A 19,231-nucleotide genomic window follows, 5' to 3' on the forward strand; every position below is an offset into this window, starting at 1 on the left:
ACAACTATCTCAGGAGGCTCAAGAAATGGACCCTCCTCCCTTCCTTTGCTGATGCTCCCATCTTCTACCACCCTTCACTGCCAGCAGCCCCACCAGTCAGGTCTGCAGGACTTAGCTGCCCTTGGCCTCCATGCAGAAGTAAGTCTGTCCTCAGAGAACGGGCACTGTGTCCTGGGCTGTTTGCCAAGCCATGGGCACAAAATTCTCCCTACGCACCACAATCTTAGCCCAGACTAACTTTTCGTGGGAGTTTCCTGAAGACCTGCAAATAAGCCAAGGGAAATATAACAGAGAACACTTGGAAGTGAGCCCCACCCTGTCCTGGGCCCCTAACTGACTAAATGCTCACCTTACTCCAAACAGCTTCTACCTGGCCAGAGGTGATCACCACTGGCACTAGCAAGTCATGCTTGGCTTCCATCTGCTACTCCTGTGAGATACTTCTCAATTGGTCAGAACTCAGACATGTGGGGTATATTTATTTGATCTGTTCAGAGACTCCAACACCTCCCCAGTCCCAGGTCCTGCCCTAGGATCCAGCACTTCCCAGATGATTGACAACAAAGGTCCATTACCATCCAGCGAAACGCGTGTTCAGGCCTTGACCTGACAATCCCCCATGTGGGGCAGAGGATGGAGGATAGATATGGACCATGATGCCGACGGCTCCCTTCACTCCGATGGGCTCCTCCGGGCCCAATGGCCTCTCCCCTCACCACACAGGTGGACAGACACCCAGTGCTTAAGGGAAAGGGAGTCACTGTGGAATCAGAAAACAAAGACGCTATATCCTTGGTTTTTCATTTCAAAAAGTACTGCCCAGGTGTAAGACCAAAGATTTGAAAGGCAATGAAGGAGGAAGATACAAGGTTTGCTATCCACCCTCACTGTCATCCGCATCTGCAACACACCCATGTATGTGGAAGGGGAGCTAAAGATGTGTCTTCTTTGTATATATAAAGAACACGTGTGATCTAGTTTTTGTCTCTGTGTGTCAGTGTGTGTCGTGTGTGTGTGTGCACCCACCAAGCTGGGCAGGGGAAGGACTTGTTGGTAGAGGAAGCATAAAGTTTAGGCCCAGCCCAGCGGCCATGCTTTTGCCCCTTCCCTCCCTGGGCTGGGTGCAAGAGGGTGTGGGGGATGGACACACAGTGGACTCTACCTTGAAGTCTAAGAGTCTGATCTAGACCTGAAATCAGATAATAGCCTGGAAGATAGAAGGGTGAGCCTCTTGAGGCTCACTGTGTTGTCTGGCCTCTGGGGAGTAGTGGGTATGGATGTGTCTAAGCACCAGAGGACCCATAGCAGTTCCATCTGTCCCCCACCTGTAAGGTGTGAGAGAATATCCCTAGTTCCCAGGGCCCAAGTGCGACTTGGAAGTTAGACAACCCAGGTGGCTCTACTCAGTCCTGAAACTGGAATGCAGGCACTTACATCAAAGTAACTCACCTGGACAGTCTCCACTGAGGCCAGGAGCAGATTCTGCTACTATCTCAGCACATCTCCGTCCCAGGAAGCCAAGGGACCATGGACACCATTCCCGGAGCCCTGCCCTGCCCAGCCCTTCTCTGGGTGGTCCCAGAGGACATGAAATAGGTGGGGGTCAGCAGCAGTCTGGCAGAGAGCAAGGCCTTAGGAGGGCCACTGCCCCCATGGTACTAGGTGGGCTGCTATGTCAAGCCCTGCGCTCTCTAGTTATTATGGAATCAAGCCAAAGATGAGGTGAGGGAGAGCCAGTGAGTTTTAAACCTAAAATGGCTGAGCAATCACTAACTCGACAGAATTAACCAGAAAGTGGTTGATTTATGTCTTTTGGGCATAAAAGAGAAAGAAACTAGACTAGAATTATGGAAAATAATGGGAGTTACATTTCTTTCTTACCCAAGTCTAACTGGGAACTTTGAACCACTGCAAAGGCATTTCCACAATCTGTGTGTGTTCACCGAGCACCCTTAGTCCTCACAGAGAGGCTGCACCAGGCCGAATCGACCTCCTCGACCCCTCCCCACAGGCCCAACTCCACCCGTGGTCCGGTAGTCACACCAGTGTGACAGATGTCCAAAGTGACGGGAGAAAGCAAGATCAACTTGATTGTAATTTATGCTACTGCTTTTTAAAAGGATTCCTGCGGGTTGGGATGATTCGGTTTGGAGTGAAAGTCAATACACTTTGGACCATAAACAAAGATCAAACTTCTCCCACTTTTCAACGCTTTTGCAACGTAAGTTCGGTGCCGGCGGGAAAGAAGTTCCTAAATGTGCACACACTGCCGCCTGCTGGAAGCGTCCTACCCAGACGCGCCACCGTCCATGACCGGCCCTCCAGCGGCCAGGACTCGGCATGAGCACCGGGAACGCTCAGAGCGGGCGACCGCCCTTCTTCCGTTAATACGTCTGTCTTCATAGTAAATATTTGCTAAGCTGCCTTCTAAGTAGCATCGTTCATAATTCTAGGAAATCACTGCGTGCCGGACGCTGACTTGGGCCCAGCAAGCTGTTTGCGGACCGTGAGGGCAGACTAGCCCAGAGGGCAGACTAGCCCGGCGATGGTGGGCACCAAGCCTGAGCCAAGAAGCCTCTCGAGTAGGTGACTCGTGTGTTCCGGTGAGGACAATGGGTCTGTTGCCGCTAGGGTCCCCGGTGGCTATCCCTTCTGCCTTCTGCTGGCACATCAACAGAAGAGCCTTCATTGGCAGAGGAAGGAGTCCACGTGATGTAGCTTCTGAGCCCCAAGAAGTGCCAGGACCAGCTTATGGAGGAGACACAAAATCTCTAACTGGGCAGGAGTACCTCTAAGGAACCTCCTGAGGGAGGGGCAGCAGCTGAAGCCTCGCAGTAAGAGAGTACTATAAAACTGTCATAATCCGGGAGAGAGAAAAAACACTTCAGACAGCCACCCAAAGTTAAATTTCAAATTTGAAACATACTAAATGTGCAACGGTGTGGGAGTGATTATGTTATAATTAATAATAGCTATTTAACTGAGGGGACAATTTTTATTTACTAATATGACCACTTTGTGTCTTTAAAATGCATCCAAAAAATATGAATGTTTATGGTGATTTTCTGTTTGATAGAATTAGTAACAATTTTTTCCTCTTTTTATTTTTCTGTATTCTTATATTACAAGTGGTATTGTTTTTATAATCCTATAAACATTTTTACTTTAAAAAAAAGAAAGAACATTTGGAAACAAGAGAGGGTATGTGAAAGAACAAGTTCCCCAAGAAGACAAGCAGGTTGGAGTGCCTGGCGTTGGGCAAAAAGAAAACTCCATCTGCTTCTGAAAGAGGTAGGTGGCCGGCCTGAGGCCTGCTTGGCCAGCAGTGGTACAGAAGAGCTGAGGACTCTGGCCTGACGGTCCTCGCTCCCTCTGAACAGGACAGGATGCTGTCTGCTGAGTAAAGGGCTGCCAGCAAGTACCTGGACCTAGAGCCTGAGGAGTGACAGAGGGAGCTGAAAGGGGACACCTAGGGTACAGGGAGTCTAGGGGTCAGACCTATGAACCTGGGGTTGGACTGAAGGGGCTGGTGGTGCCTCTTGCCTGGCTTTGGGGCTGTGGGCGAGCTCTTTACCGTGGCTCACCTGACTAGACAAGAGTGTAATAATGGTTACTTGCCTCCTACATCTGTAGAGAGGGTACACAAGTCAGCATCCAGAAAGCACCTGGAAGAGGGCCCACACAGAGCAGGTACCCAGTAAGTGTTAGATGACTTCATTTGCAGTGCCTCTTAGGAACTCTAGAGCAAGCTAGCGGGGGTGCTTAAAGAAACATATTAGCTTTTGCTGTGTCCCTTACCGATGCCTCACAGAAATTTTGGCAAAAGGTGTGGCTTGCCTTCACAACTTCTGTGATGACAATCTGTATATACTATTATTGAAATGTATATTTTTACTTTTTTATTATTGTGGTAAAACATGCATAACAAAATTTCCCGTCCTAACCATTTTTAAGTGTACAGTTCAGTGGCATTAAGTACATTCACATTGTTGTGCAACCATTACCACCATCTGCCTTCAGAACTTTTTCATCATCCCCAAACTGAAACTCTGTCCCTATTAAACACTAACTTCCCATTCTCCCCTCTCCCAGCCCCTGGCAGCCACCATTCTAATTTCTGTCTCCATGAATTTGACTACTCCGGACACCTCAGGTAAGTGGAATCATGAGAGATTTGTCCTTTTGTGACCGGCTATTTCACTTAGAATAATGTCTTCAAGGTTCATCCATATTGTAGCATGTGTCAGAATTTCCTTCCTATGTATTTAAGTCTCAGTGATATTCTATTGTATGTGTATATCACATTTTGTATATCCATTCATCCATTGATGGACATTTGGACATTTGGGTTGTTTTCACCTTTTGACCATTGTAAATAAAGCCGCTATAAACGTTGGTATACAAATATCTGTTCAAGTCCATGTTTTGAGTCTTTTGGGTGGAATTGCTGGATCATATTGTAATTCTATGTTTAATTTTTGAAGAACTGCCATGCTGTTTTCTACAATGGCTGTGCCATTTTACATTTCCACCAACAGTGCACAAGGGTTCCAATTTCTCCACCTCCTCACCAACACTTATTACAGATTTATAACAGCCATCTTATTGGATGTGAGGTGATATCTCAATGTGGTTTTGATTTTAACTTCACTAATGATTACTGATGTTGAGCATCCTTTCATGTGCTTATTGGCCATGTGTAAATCATCTTTGGAGGAACGTCTATTCAACTCCTTTATCAGTTTTTTAATAGAAACATTTTTACGAAGGCTAATTTATCTTTTTTAATGATTAGTGGTTTTTGTGTCCTAAGAAACCTTTGCCTGCTCCAAAATCACAAAAATAATCGCATATGTAATCTAGAGGCCTTATGGTCCTAACTTTTATTTTTAAGGCTATGACTCATCTTAATTTTGGGGTATGTAGTGAAACAGGGGTCAAAGTTCATCTTTTTCCGTATGATTATTCAGTGTTTAAACCCCATTTGTTAGACTTACTTTCTGCATTTGGGTGATTTGGTGCCTTTAAGGAAAATTGATTGACTATGTGGGTCTATTTCTTGACCTTCTATTCTAATCCATTGTTTTGTCTACTCTTATGCCAATAAGCACCGTTTTTATTACTTAGTTTATAATAACTCTTGATATCAGTTTGGTAAGTTCTCTAACTTTCTTCCTCTTTTTAAAGATTGTTTTAGCTATTCTAGGTTCTTTGCCTTTCTCTATAAATTTTAGAATCAGTTTGTCTACATGTCTACAAAAACGTCTTGCTGTGACTTGGATTAGAATTCTATTGAGTCTATACATCTATTCCAGAAGAACTGCCATTTTAACTATATTGAATCTTATAATCCATAAACATGGCATGCCTCTCCACTTATTAAGGTCTGCCTTAATTTTTCTTAGTAATATTTTGTAACTCTTAGTATAGAAATCTTGTATGTAGGTTGTTAAATTTCTTCCTAGATATTTGATAGTTTGATGCTATTATAAAAAGTACTTTTATTTCTTTTTCTAATTCTTTGTTGCCATTATGTATGAATACAGCTAATTGTTTGACTTTGTGTCCTGTGATCTTACCAAAATCAAGTATTATTCTAGTGATTTTATTTGTATATTCCATAGAATTTTCTATATACACAATCGTGTCAGAACTAATGACAGTTTCACTACTTCTTTTCCAATCCGTATATTTTGGCAACTCAGGGGTTTAAAATGAATATGGGGGAGAAGGGTTGGGGGCTAAGTGAAAAAGGTGAAGGGATTAAGAAGTAGAAATTGGCAGTTACAAAATAGTCATGGAGATATAAAATACAACATAGGAATACAGTCAATAATATTATAATAATTATGTATGGTTATTAGGTGGGTACTAGACTTATCATAAGTTATGTAAATGTCTAACCACTATTCTGTACACCTGAAACTAATATAATCAACTGTAATTGAAAAAAAATTTTAATTAAAAATAAAAATAAAAAATATGTTAATGTTAAGAGGAACAAATAAATATGGGAGGCATTGAGATTATTGAACAAATATTCATTTATTTATTCACTAAATATTATTTGAAGACCTGCTACCTGTATGACACTGCTCAGTAATGAAGCGGGTTCACAGATGCACTGGGGCAAGACCTTGCTGTCATCGTCAAGAGGAGACATGTATATAACTATTGCTAATGCAACATGGACAGGCACAAGGATGATAAAATACATACTAACAAAGTGCTATGGGACGTCTAAGGAAAACAGTCTAGATCCAGGACCACTGAGTAACATGAAACACTTATGTTCCCAGACAGCTTTATGTTTTCCACAAACTGAAACATAACTACCAGAATTAACTTTCACAGCTCCATGACCCAGGCAAGTGGTCTGCCCAAAGTCACACAATGATGGGTCTAGGCCATATGTGTGATTTTTATATTTGTACACTTTCCACCATGGGGCTAAAGATGGTCCTTGGAAGTGATTTAATAATGAAACTTCTTAGGCTGGAAAGGAACTTTGATCAACCTCTTTTCCAACTTAGCACTGCTATTCTGAAAGGATTGTTTGCCTTCTCGGGGTCTGGACAACATGGTAGGGGCGAGTTCATTCTGCCCCTCTGGAAGCACTTGTAACACAGAAAAGCAAAGTCTCACAGAAGAGCAACCTCTCCAGTGCTCCTCCCATGGACATTAACAGCAGTCTGTGCTAGCATCTTTTTCCTGTTCGGAAATCCACTATGTTTTTCCCAGAAACTACACCAATTTACCAATTCATGCTATAAATTCCATGTCTTTTTCTTTTCCCACCAGAACCCAAGGATCCTCATTTTGATGTTCCTTCTAATGGAGAGTGGGCAAACCAGAATATCCTTGATTCCTTCTGTCCAAACACTAGCATTTAAGCCTGGAGCAGGCTTGCTTCTCCAAGTCTGTCGCTAAAACAAACTACCCAGAATTCATCCAGGACTTCCCAGGGGAAAAAAAAGGAGGGAAGCTCCTGCCAACCAGAAAGCTGAGGATATGTGGAGTCACAGCTTTTGGCACCTCCTGTGATCTGAAAGCAACAGGGTGGGGGGGAGGGGTTGGGAGTGGAGAGAGCACAGGGTTTTAACTCCCCATGGGTGTTTCTCGTGGCCCTGCAGAGAGATTTTTTAACCACCACTACCAAGGAAGGATATGATATGAGACGAGTGGACATAACTCGTTTAGAACAAAAGAAATTAAATTTTGATACTCATGCATTAGTTCAGGACTTGGAAAATCATGGATTTGATGAAGCACAAGCAGAAACAATTATATCAGCATTAACCACTTTATCAAATGTCAGCTTAGATACTATCTATAAGGAGATGGTCACTCAAGCTCAACAAGAAATAACAGTACAACAGCCAATGGCTCATTTGGACTCCATCAAAAAAAAAAAAAAAAAATGATCATCCTAGAAAAAGTGAATTTGCAAATCTGAGAGCAGAGAACAAGAAAATGAAAGTTGAATGAGAACAAGGTAAGCAACAACTGATAAATGAAACCAGTTGAATCAGAGCACATAATAAACTGGACATTGACCTGGAAAGGAGCAGACTAACAGATATATTTACAGATCAAAAAAGAAACTTATGGAAGCAACCACACAATTTACCAAAAAGGATGCCAAAACCAAATATATTATTTCAGAGACCAGTAATAAAATTGACACTGAAATTGCTTCTTTGAAAACACTAATGGGGACTTCCGGAAAAATGGCGGAGTGAGGTGAGCCTCTGTAAAGCTCCCCTGGAATTCACAAAGAATCGAACAACAAAAACTCCACAAAGGACTCCCTGCACACCAGACAGGCAACACGAAGAGGCCCACTACCGACTGAAATCACCTACAGGTGGGAGATTCACGCGAGTGGAGGGAGGAGGAAAGGGAGAAGCGCGCGGAGACGGAGCCGCGCGGGCTCAGGACGCAGACCTAGCTCAGTGCACCGAGCTCGCTGCTTCCCGGAACTACCGCAGCTGCGGGAGATCGGACTGCTAGGGCTCCGCCAGGGCTCCACAGAGCTGAGGGGACAGCATATAACACGGCTGAACACAACGCTCACGGCAGAGACCTCGGAGAAAAGACTGAGGGAAAAAGGCTGAAAACGGTGGTTTAAGCCCGCACTGCCGAGCAGAGAACGGAGCCTTAGGCACTGAGACTAACCACCCCCTCCCTCCCCTCCCAGAGCTCGCCCCGCCCCCACCTGCCGGGTGCTAGAAGCGAAACAGTAGCAGAGTCAGATCAAAACAACAGAAAATTTGCTGTTTTGAGAACTGTGGACCGCAAACACAAATTCACAGCCCAACTAGTTCCAGCAAAGGGGAGAGAGCTGTGGAAGCAGGACCGGCTGTGCTGGTGGTCGCCGCCACTGCTCTAGGCCACCTCTCACAACTCACCCCGCCCCTGACTCCACCTATCTGGGCGGATCCCTGCAGGAGTAAACAGAACTGCTGAAATATACGGGCTCTGAATCAGGAGCTGGAAGAGCTTTGGAACATCAAAAGCTCTCCGCATACCCACAGGGACACTGCGCCGTGTGACCAAGACGAACTATTAACAGAGGAGAAGCCTGTCTCCCAGGGAATCCCCCTATTGTGTGAGAAGTTGGAATAGTGCAGAGAAAACATAGCACTACTGTGTGGGAGAAGAAAAATAAGTTGCAGTTGGAGAAATAATAAAACATTCTACCAACAAGTACTGGCAAACAAAAGAAAGACCGCTTTCTATCAACCTGTTGCAGAAGACACTCCTGTAGATGTCTAGGAAGAGAAATAGTAAACCAGTAATCGCCATGAATAACCAAGGCAACAAGATAGCTCAGAAAGAAAGTGAAAAATCTCCAGAGAAGGCACTTAAAGATACAGAAATATGTGACTTAAATGACAGAGAATTCAAGATTGCAGTAATGAAAAAACTCAACGAGATACAAGAAAACACAGATAGGCAGTTAAAGGAACTGAGAAACTCAATCAAAGAACAGCATGAGCATTTTACAAAAGAGATTGAAATCTTAAAAAAGAACCAAATAGAATTTCTGGAGATTAAGAACTCAATAAAAGAAATTAAGAATGAAATAACAAGCTTAGGTAGTAGAGTTGACCAAATGGAGCAAAGAATCAGTGACATCGAAGATAGAAACCTGGAAATGACACAAATAGAAGAAGAAAGAGACTTGAGACTTAAAAGAAATGAAAGAAATCTACAAGAACTTTCTGACTCCATCAGAAAGAGCAATATAAGAATAATGGGCATACCAGAAGGAGAAGAAAGAGAGAAGGGAACAGAGAATATATTCAAACAAATTGTCAATGAGAACTTCCCAAAATTGTGGACAGAACTGGACCCTCGAATCCAAGAAGCAAATAGAACACCTAGTTACCTCAATTCCAACAGACCTTCTCCAAGGCACATTGTATTGAAGCTGTCTAAAATCAACGACAAAGAAAGAATCCTCAAGGCAGCCAGGGAAAAGAAGACGGTAACTTACAAAGGAAAGCCCATTAGATTATCATCAGATTTTTCAGCAGAAACTCTACAAGCCAGGAGGGAGTGGAACCAAATATTCAAACTATTGAAAGAGAGAAACCATGAGCCAAAAATAATATATCCAGCAAAGATATCCTTTATATATGAAGGAGGAATAAAGACCTTTCCAGACATACAGAAGCTGAGGGAATTTTCTAATACACGACCTGCACTACAAGAAATACTAAAGGAGGCTATTCGACCACCATCAACAGGGACAATTTGTGGCAACCACAACTCAAAAAGGGGGAGAGTAAAGGCCTGAACCGGAATATGGGAATGGAGAAAGTAAGCGTGCTGAAGAAAATGGAATACTCTAAATATCAAACTTTCTTTTACATAAACTTAAGGGTAACCACTCAAAATTAATCCAGAATTGAAATATATACTGAAATAAAAGAAGAAACAGAGGGAAACATCATAGAATACCACCACACAGAAATAATAGACAACAACAAAAAGTCAAAGAAACAATGGAGACACAACCTTACCAGAAAACTAAGGATAGAATGACAGGAAATCCTCACATATCAATAATCGCCCTAAATGTAAATGCACTGAACTCACCAATAAAAAGGCACAGAGTAGCAGATTGGATCAAAAAACTAAACCCAACCATATGCTGTCTCCAAGAGACACATCTCAGCTACAAGGAGAAGCATAGACTCAAAGTGAAAGGGTGGAAATTGACACTCCAAGCAAATGGTACCCAGAGAAAATCAGGTGTAGCCATAATGATATCAGATGAAACAGACTTCAAGGTGAAAAAGATAACAAGAGACAAAGATGGACATTTCATAATGGTGAAGGGGACTGTACAACAAGAAGACATGACAGTCATCAATATTTATGCCCCCAATCAGGGAGCACCGAAATACACCAAGCAACTACTAACAGAACTAAAGGGAGAAATTGACCAAAACACAATTATACTAGGGGACTTAAATACATCATTGACAGCTATGGATAGATCATCCAAACAGAAAATAAATAACGAAATAGTAGCCCTAAATGACACATTAGATGAAATGGAATTAATTGACATTTATAGAGCACTTCATCCTAAAACATCAGACTATACATTCTTTTCTAGTGTACATGGAACATTCTCAAGGATAGACCATATATTGGGACATAAAATCAGTCTCAACAAATTTAAGAAGATTGAAATCATACCATGCATATTCTCTGATCACAAGGCTTTGAAATTGGATATCAACTGTAAAAAGAAAGCGGGAAAAACACAAATTCATGGAGACTAAACAACATACTTTTAAAGAAGGACTGGGTCAAAGAAGAAATTAGAGGAGAGATCCAAAGATACATAGAAACAAATGACAATGAAAATACATCCTACCAAAATTTTTGGGATGCAGCGAAAGCAGTTTTAAGAGGGAAATTTATCTCACTACAGGCCTATCTCAAGAAACAAGAAAACTCCCAAATAAATAACCTCATGTTACACCTTAAAGAACTAGAAAAAGAAGAACAAGTAAAACCCAAGGTCAGCAGAAGAAAGGAAATAACAAAAATTAGAGCAGAACTAAATGAAATAGAGAACAAAAAGACAATAGAAAAAATTAATATGACAAAGAGCTGGTTCTTTGAAAAGATTAACAAAATTGACAAACCCTTGGCTAGACTTACTAAGATAAAAAGAGAGAAGACACTGATTAACAAAATCAGAAACGTAAAAGGGGAAGTTATCACGGACACCACAGAAATACAAAGGATCATCCAAGAATACTATGAAGGACTATATGCCACCAAATTCAACAACCTAGAAGAAATGGACAAGTTCTTAGAAACATATAGCCTTCCAAGGCTGAACCATGAAGAACTGGAAAATCTAAACAGACCGATCACCAGTAACGAAATTGAATCAGTCATCCAAAACCTTCCCAAAAGCAAAAGTCCGGGACCAGATGGCTTCATTAGTGAATTCTACCAAACCTTCAAAGAGGATCTAATACCAATCCTGCACAAACACTTCCAAAAAATTGAAGAAGAGACAGTACTTCCTAACTCATTCTATGAGGCCAACATCACCCTGATACCAAAACCTGGTAAGGACAGCACAAAAAAAGAAAACTACAGACCAATATCTCTGATGAATACCGATGCAAAAATCCTAAATAAAATTCTAGCAAATTGAATACAACAATGCATTAAAAAGATTATTCATCACGACCAAGTGGGGTTCATCCCCGGGGCACAAGGATGGTTCAACATATGCAAATCCATCAATGTGATACATCACATAAACAAAATAAAGGACAAAAATCATATGATTATATCAATTGATGCAGAAAAAGCATTTGACAAGATACAACATCCATTTATGATTAAAACACTTAATAAAATGGGTATAGAAGGAAAATACCTTAACATAATAAAGGCCATATATGAGAAGCCCTCTGCAAATCTCATAATTAATGGAGAAAAACTGAAGCCCTTTGCTCTACGTTCAGGAACACGACAGGGATGTCCCCTATCACCTCTGCTTTTCAACATAGTGCTGGAAGTCCTCGCCAGAGCAATCAGGCAAGAGAAAGAAATAAAAGGCATCCAAATTGGGAATGAAGAAGTTAAATTATCACTCTTTGCAGATGACATGATGCTATATATAGAAAACCCTAAAGACTCCACCAAAAAGCTATTAGAAACAATCAACGAATACAGTAAAGTTGCTGGCTACAAAATCAACGCACAAAAGTCCATTGCCTTCCTATATACTAACAATGAAATCTCAGAAAAAGAAATACAAAAAACAATTCCTTTTGCAATTGCAGCAAAAAGAATAAAATACCTAGGAATAAACTTAACCAAGGATGTGAAAGACCTATATGCTGAAAACTATAAGACATTTTTGAAAGAAATTGAAGAAGACACAAAGAAATGGAAAGACATTCCGTGCTCATGGATTGGAAGAATCAACATAGTTAAAATGGCCATATTACCCAAAGCAATATACAGATTCAATGCAATCCCCATCAAATTCCCAATGGCATATTTTAAAGAAATAGAACAAAAAATCATCAGATTTGTTTGGAACCACAAAAGACCCCGAATAGCCAAAGCAATCTTAAGAAAAAAGAACAATAATGGAGGTATCACACTTCCTGACATTGGCTTGTACTACAGGGCCACAATAATCAAAACAGCATGGTACTGGCAGAAAAACAGACACATAGACCAATGGAATAGAATTGAGAACCCAGAAATAAAACCACATAAATATGGACAGACAATTTTTGACAAAGATGCTAAAAACATACAATGGAGCAAAGACAGCCTCTTCAATAAATGGTGCTGGGAGAATTGGATAGCCACGTGCAAAAGAATGAAACTGGACTGCTATTTGTCACCTTGTACCAAAGTTAATTCAAAATGGATCAAAGACTTAAGCATACGACCTGACACAATAAACTGCATAGAAGAAAACATAGGTACTAAACTTATGGACCTTGGGTTCAAAGAGCATTTTATGAACTTGACTCCAAAGGCAATGGAAGTAAAAGCTAAAATAAACGAATGGGACTATATGAAACTTAAAAGCTTCTGCACAGCAAAAGAAACCATTGACAAAATAAAGAAGCCACCAACTGAATGGGAGAAGATTTTTGCTAACAGTGCCTCCGATAAGGGGCTAGTATCCAGAATATACAAGGAACTCATGCAATTCAACAACAAAAACACAAACAACCCAATTGAAAAATGGGCAGAGGACTTGAAGAGACATTTCTCCAAAGAAGACATACAAAAGGCAAATAGACATATGAAAAAATGCTCAACATCACTAATCATCAGAGAAATGCAAATCAAAACCACAATGAGATATCACTTCACCCCAGTCAGAATGGCGATCATCAACAAGACAAATAGTAACAAGTGTTGGAGAGGCTGTGGAGAAAAAGGAACCCTCATACACTGTTGGTGGGAATGCAGACTGGTGCAGCCGTTATGGAAGGCGGTGTGGAGGTTCCTCAAAAAATTACGAATAGAATTGCCATATGACCCAGCAATTCCTCTCCTGGGTATCTACCCAAAAAATCTGAAAACATTTAGAGATAAAGACACGTGTGCTCCAATGTTCATTGCAGCTTTGTTTACTGTGGCCAAGACATGGAAACAACCAAAATGTCCTTCGATAGATGAATGGATAAAGAAGTTGTGGTATATATACACAATGGAATACTATTCGGCAGTAAGAAAAGATGATATAGGAACATTTGTGACAACATGGATGGATCTTGAGAGAGTAATGCTGAGCAAAACAAGTCAGACAGAAAAAGCAGAGAACCATGCGATTTCACGGATATGTGGTATATAAACCAAAAACAGCAAAAGAACAAGACAAACAAATGAGAAACAGAAACTCATAGACACAGACAATAGTTTAGTGGTTCCCAGAGGGTAAGGGGGGCGGGGGGTGGGGGGTGGGAGATGAGGGTAAGGGGGATCGAATATATGGTGATGGAAGGAGAACTGACTCTGGGTGATGAACACACAATGGGATTTATAGATGATGTAATACAGAATTGTACACCTGAAATCTATGTAATTTTACTAACAATTGTCACCCCAACAAATTTAATAAAATAAAATTTAAAAAAAGAAAAAGAAAAGAAAGGACATAGAAGCCATGAAAAAGAACCAGTCAGAAGTGAATAATATGAGGAATGACAATTAAGTTCGCAAACTTGTTGCAACGATGTTGCTAACCTTTTTTTGACATCAGAGAGATTATTCATTATGAACTTGTACCAACTGGACAAACAGTTAACCAAGTGTATTATTTGAAAGTCTTGAAAAAGCTGCATGAAAAAGTTAGACGACTTGAACTTTTCGCCAGCAATTCATGGCTCTTGCATCATGACAATGCACCAGCTCACACATCACTGTCTGTGAGGGAGTTTTCAGCCAGTAAACAAATAACTATATTGGAACCCTCCCTAGTCACCTGATATGGCCCCCAATGACTTCTTTCTTTACTCAAAGATAAAGGAAATATTGAAAGGAAGACATTTTGACGACTTTCAGGACATCAAGGGTAATACAACAATAGCTCTGACGGCCATTACAGAAAAAGAGTTCCAAAATTGCTTTGAAGGGCGGACTAGGAACTGGTGTCGGTGCATAGCTTCCCAAGGGGAGTACTTCAAAGGTGACTGTAGTGATATTCAGCAATGAGGTAGATAGCATTTTTTTCTAGAATGAGTTTGCAAACTTAATTATCTGACCTCGTACAATAACTTAAGTGAAAAATGCACTGGAAGGAATCACCGGCAAACTAGATGAAGCAGAAAATCAAATCAACGATTTGGAAGATAAGGTAGCCGAAAACACCCACTTGAGACAGCAAGAAGAAAAAAGAATCCAAAAAATGAGGATAGCTTAAGAGACCTCTGGGACAACATCAAGTCTAACAATATTTTCATTATAGCAGTACCAGTAGGAGAAGAGAGAAAGCAGCAATAGAAAGGTAATTAGTAACCTACAAGGGAGCTCCCATAAAATTGTCAGCTGATTTCTCAACAGAAACTTGGCAGGCCAGAGGGATTGGCAGGAAATAGTCAATGTGATGAAAAGCAAGGACATAAAACCAAGATTACTCTACCCAGCAAACCTCTCATTTAGACTCGAAGGACAGATAAAGAGCTTCCCGAACAAGAAAAAGCTAAAAGAGTTCATCATCAAAAAAACAAGTATTACAGGGAATGTTAGAGGGACTAATTTAAGATGGGGAAAAAAATCAAAATTATGAATAATAAAATGGCAATAGCTGCATATCTATCAACAATTACTTTCAATGTAAATGGGTTAAAGGCTCCACTCAAAAGACATAGGAGGGCTGAATGAGAAAACAAGACCCTTACATATGCTGCCTACAGGAGATTCACTTCAGAGTGAAAGACACACACAGAAAAAAGTAAAGGGATAGAAAAAGATGTTTTATGAAAAACAAAAATAAAAACGCTGAGGTAGCAATACTTGTAACATACAGAATAGTCTTTGAAACAAAGGCTATAAGAAGAGACAAAGAAGGACCCAGTAATTCCACTTCTGGTTATTGGAAGAAACCCAAACACTACTTCGAGATCATGTGTGCATCCATATGTTCATTGCTGCATTTTTTACAATGGCCAAGATGTGGAGGCAGCCTGGGTGTCCATTGATGGAAGAATGGATAAAGAGGAGGTGGTACATATATACAATGGAATATTGCTTGACCAGGGAAAGGAATGGGTTATTGCCATCTTCAGTGGCATGGATGGACCTGGAGGGTACTTTGCTGAGTGGAGTATGTCAGACAGAGAAAGACAGATGCAATATGTGTAGCGGGCCAGCCGCCACGAGTCGAACGGTTCCTGACAAGGGGAGTGGGAATGAAAAAAGGCACTCACACTTTGATGATGGCGATCGCGGACCCCAGTGTTCCTGGAGACCCTGAGTTTATTCTGTCCCCAGAATTTATACCTTCTGTGGACGTGCAGTTTAACAAGTACAAAAATGCATTACCTAGTTAACAGTAAAACTTTAACTTTAACACAGGGGACACAAAATTTACTGAAACTCCCAAATGTAATTATCTTATCAATAGCCCTGATAGGCATCAGCCTTCTGTTCTGGGAACTGGCCACTCCCACCACATTCCTGAGCAGCATGCAAGCACCCTCCAGATGCAGGCAGAGATAATTGCCTCAGGGGGAGGAAACAGGTTAAGCATAAACCGAGCCATTCTGTTAAGGCTTTAAAGTTAACTGCTTTAAAGTTAACTGCAACCATGGCTCCCCACATCTCCCCCTTTTTTATTTTATAGGAACAAAATCCATCCAGCCAGGATGGCGAGGTGACGGCGCCTGTCTTAGGCATCCCAGGACGCCTGCCTCAACTTACCCGTCATTGGTACTCATATTTTATTAATACAAGCCCTGTCTTAGGTGTTGAAGCGGCTCCCAAGTATTTGCCCGTCATTGACTAACCCGTCCCTCATAAATGCACAGGGGTGAGAGTCTTATTGCTTGCCTTTAGCTCAAGCTGATGGATGTCAGCTCGTAAGTCTAACATTTTGCTGATAAAACATCTAATGAGGATGGGGAGTAGGCACAGAACCAAACAGACACAGATGCCCAATGTAAGAAATATTATAACAGAATGAGTAATATAAGGCATAGAGGGCAAAGCATTTCTAAGAACATTAACAAACTCAGAAGCAGCCTGAGCTGCATCAAATTTCAAAGGTTCAGCTTCTCTCATACTTTGAATTTCATCGTGAAGCTGAAACATGTCTAAAGATAGGTTAGCATCATGCCAAATTCCTTGAAGATGTGAACGAACTCGACTCCAATCATACTGACTATTATTATATTTTTTAGGAGTAACACAAATCCAATGATACTCCGGATGACATTTTAAATGAAATTTAACTTTCATACCCTGAATGACCTCTCCCATATACTGAACCGCATCATAAAGAGCATTCACCTTCTGTTCTAGTTTCTCATCAATAGCCTCTTGGGTTCCCAAGGCTAAGGTAACATTTTTTGAAAGAGTATTAACATAATGAGCATTTTGAATAGTCTGAGAGAGAGCCACAGCTGCTGTAGCAGCAGTTGCAATTATAGTAACCAAAGCCATAATTCCAGCAATTAGAAGTCCAACAAATCGTTTTTGTCTACTCAAAGCATATTCAATTTTTTTTAAAACCTGCAAACTTCTTTCAGCATACCAAGGTCCAGAAATATTAACAGGAAGCATAATAAAAGATGGTTGTTTAAGTATCATAACCTGGGTCCCCAAAGGTACCCAAGAAATACAATTAGTCAAAATACAATTATTACAAGACACATTAAATTGATCTCCCACAAAATATACATTAATATTTCCAATCAAGAGTGCATAAGGGGAAGGAACACAAGCAGATACATTAACAGTCTCAGTAACAATAGTCCACTCCTTAGTTCCGTCTTCCAAAATCCTCATGGGCAGAGAGAGCCTGGTTTCAACCTTATCCATTGCTCCCATAAGCCTCCATAGTGAATTTTGCGGATACTGCGTATCAGAATTCCACAGTCCAGAAATCAGTTCACGGGCCCATCCGGACCGGTTATTTCTTGACCAATCAATAATATATCTGCCTGTTCCAGGGATGTCATAACGAACAGGATCATTACCAGGACAAGCTCTCCATGGAACAGTCTCAGTATCCAGTTTCAATCTTTTATTGCAAGATGGATGTGATGAAGGGATGGGCAGCTTTATCTTGCGCCCTCCGGACCAATCGCCTAGCATGTTAAGACGAACAGTCCATCCAATTAAAGAATCATGAATATGCATAATGACAGGGGAACTACGCAAACACCCAATCATGGAGCTATTTTTTGCAATACAAATAGGCAATCCCAAACCTATGCCATTGTAAGTGAAATTATTTTCCAAATGCTGTTTCATATGTCCATCAGAAGGCAATCCTAAGGCCTTAGTATCATTAACATAAACTGGAATCTCAGGACCATCCCACACAGCGGGGTGGAGGATTGGTGGATCAGGTACATAGGCCCAATACGTCTGGTCAGGTTCCGCTTGGCAAAGCATCAGTAGCATCATCAATGGGCTGAGGGTCCACATGTCGCACCAATCTTTCTGGCAGCCACCGAGGGCCTTCTGCATCCTGTGGAAAAACACATACATGTCCTCGTCCCCATATGAGGACTGGATCTGGGCCATGCCAAGAGCCCGTAAGTGGGTCTTTCCATTTGACCAAAGCCTGAGGGGCTGCAGAAGGATGCCAAAAGCGCTCCGCAGCACTTTTACCATGGGCATCCAAGGTCAAAAAATTTTGAATAAAGAGAGAATGAGACAAATAATTATGAGGTGTCAGGGGATATAACTCCCCCTTTTTTATTTTTTGTAAATTAACTTTTAATGTACCATGAGTACGCTCAACAATCCCTTGTCCTTGGGGATTGTAAGGAATGCCAGTAACATGATTGATCGAAAATTGCTGGCAAAATAGAGCAAATTTTTTGCTGGTATAACATGAGCCATTGTCTGTTTTAAGTTTTTTAGGAGTTCCAATCATGGCAAATGCAGCAAGACAATGTCTAATTACGTGTGACGTTGCTTTTCCTGTCTGAACAGAAGCCACAACGAATCCGGAGAACGTATCGATGGAGACATGAACATATTTTAATTTTCCAAATTTAGGTATATGAGTCACATCCATTTGCCATAAGTCATTAGGACGTAAGCCTCGGGGGTTGACTCCATAATGAGGCACAGGCAGAAGATGTGAACAATCTGGACACTGTTTTACTATTTGACGTGCTGCTTCTCTGGTAATTTTATACTGCAATCTCAAGCTCTGACTATTTTGATGGTGGAGGCTATGAGCCTTTTGTGCTTTCTCTACTCGAGTTAAGGCAACAAGCTGAGTAGCAGTGTCTGCAATTTGATTTCCTGAGGCCAAAGGGCCTGGAAGATTAGAATGAGCTCTAATATGGCCAATAAAAAATTTTTTACAGCGCAGCTGAATGGCCTGTTGTATCTGAAAAAACAAATCCTGGATAACAGGATTACTGGTACTAATAAAAGGTACTGTTTTTAAATTTTGGATAGCACGGACCACATAATGGCTATCAGAAAATAAATTAAAAGACTGAGAAGCAAAATCAAGCAATACCATATG

The 19,231-nt window shown here is 41.1% G+C and overlaps 1 protein-coding gene, 1 long non-coding RNA gene and 1 pseudogene across 2 annotated transcripts in view; 2 read left to right on the top strand and 1 right to left on the bottom strand.

The window, feature by feature from the left end:
- The first annotated feature begins 2,125 nt into the window (after positions 1 to 2,125).
- LOC148755198 (uncharacterized) overlaps positions 2,126 to 19,231 on the top strand; it is a 34,727-nt gene continuing 17,621 nt past the window's right edge. Inside the window, exons 1-2 of the long non-coding RNA XR_016018819.1 lie at positions 2,126 to 3,291; positions 4,093 to 4,153. This is a non-coding gene — a long non-coding RNA (uncharacterized LOC148755198). The remainder of the gene's footprint in view (positions 3,292 to 4,092; positions 4,154 to 19,231) is intronic.
- On the top strand, positions 6,445 to 7,865 carry LOC109439753 (coiled-coil domain-containing protein 90B, mitochondrial pseudogene; annotated as a pseudogene).
- LOC148755199 (endogenous retrovirus group K member 18 Env polyprotein-like) lies at positions 15,898 to 17,715 on the bottom strand (the record flags this gene model as incomplete). Its single annotated transcript, XM_088791919.1, has 1 exon — positions 15,898 to 17,715. A coding segment is annotated over one exon (1,182 nt), but the record flags the coding sequence as incomplete, so codon positions are not given.

The sequence above is a fragment of the Rhinolophus sinicus genome, chromosome 15 (genome assembly GCF_057876585.1).
Source record: "Rhinolophus sinicus isolate RSI-liver-muscle chromosome 15, RSI-T2T, whole genome shotgun sequence".
Classification (NCBI taxonomy): domain Eukaryota; kingdom Metazoa; phylum Chordata; class Mammalia; order Chiroptera; family Rhinolophidae; genus Rhinolophus; species Rhinolophus sinicus.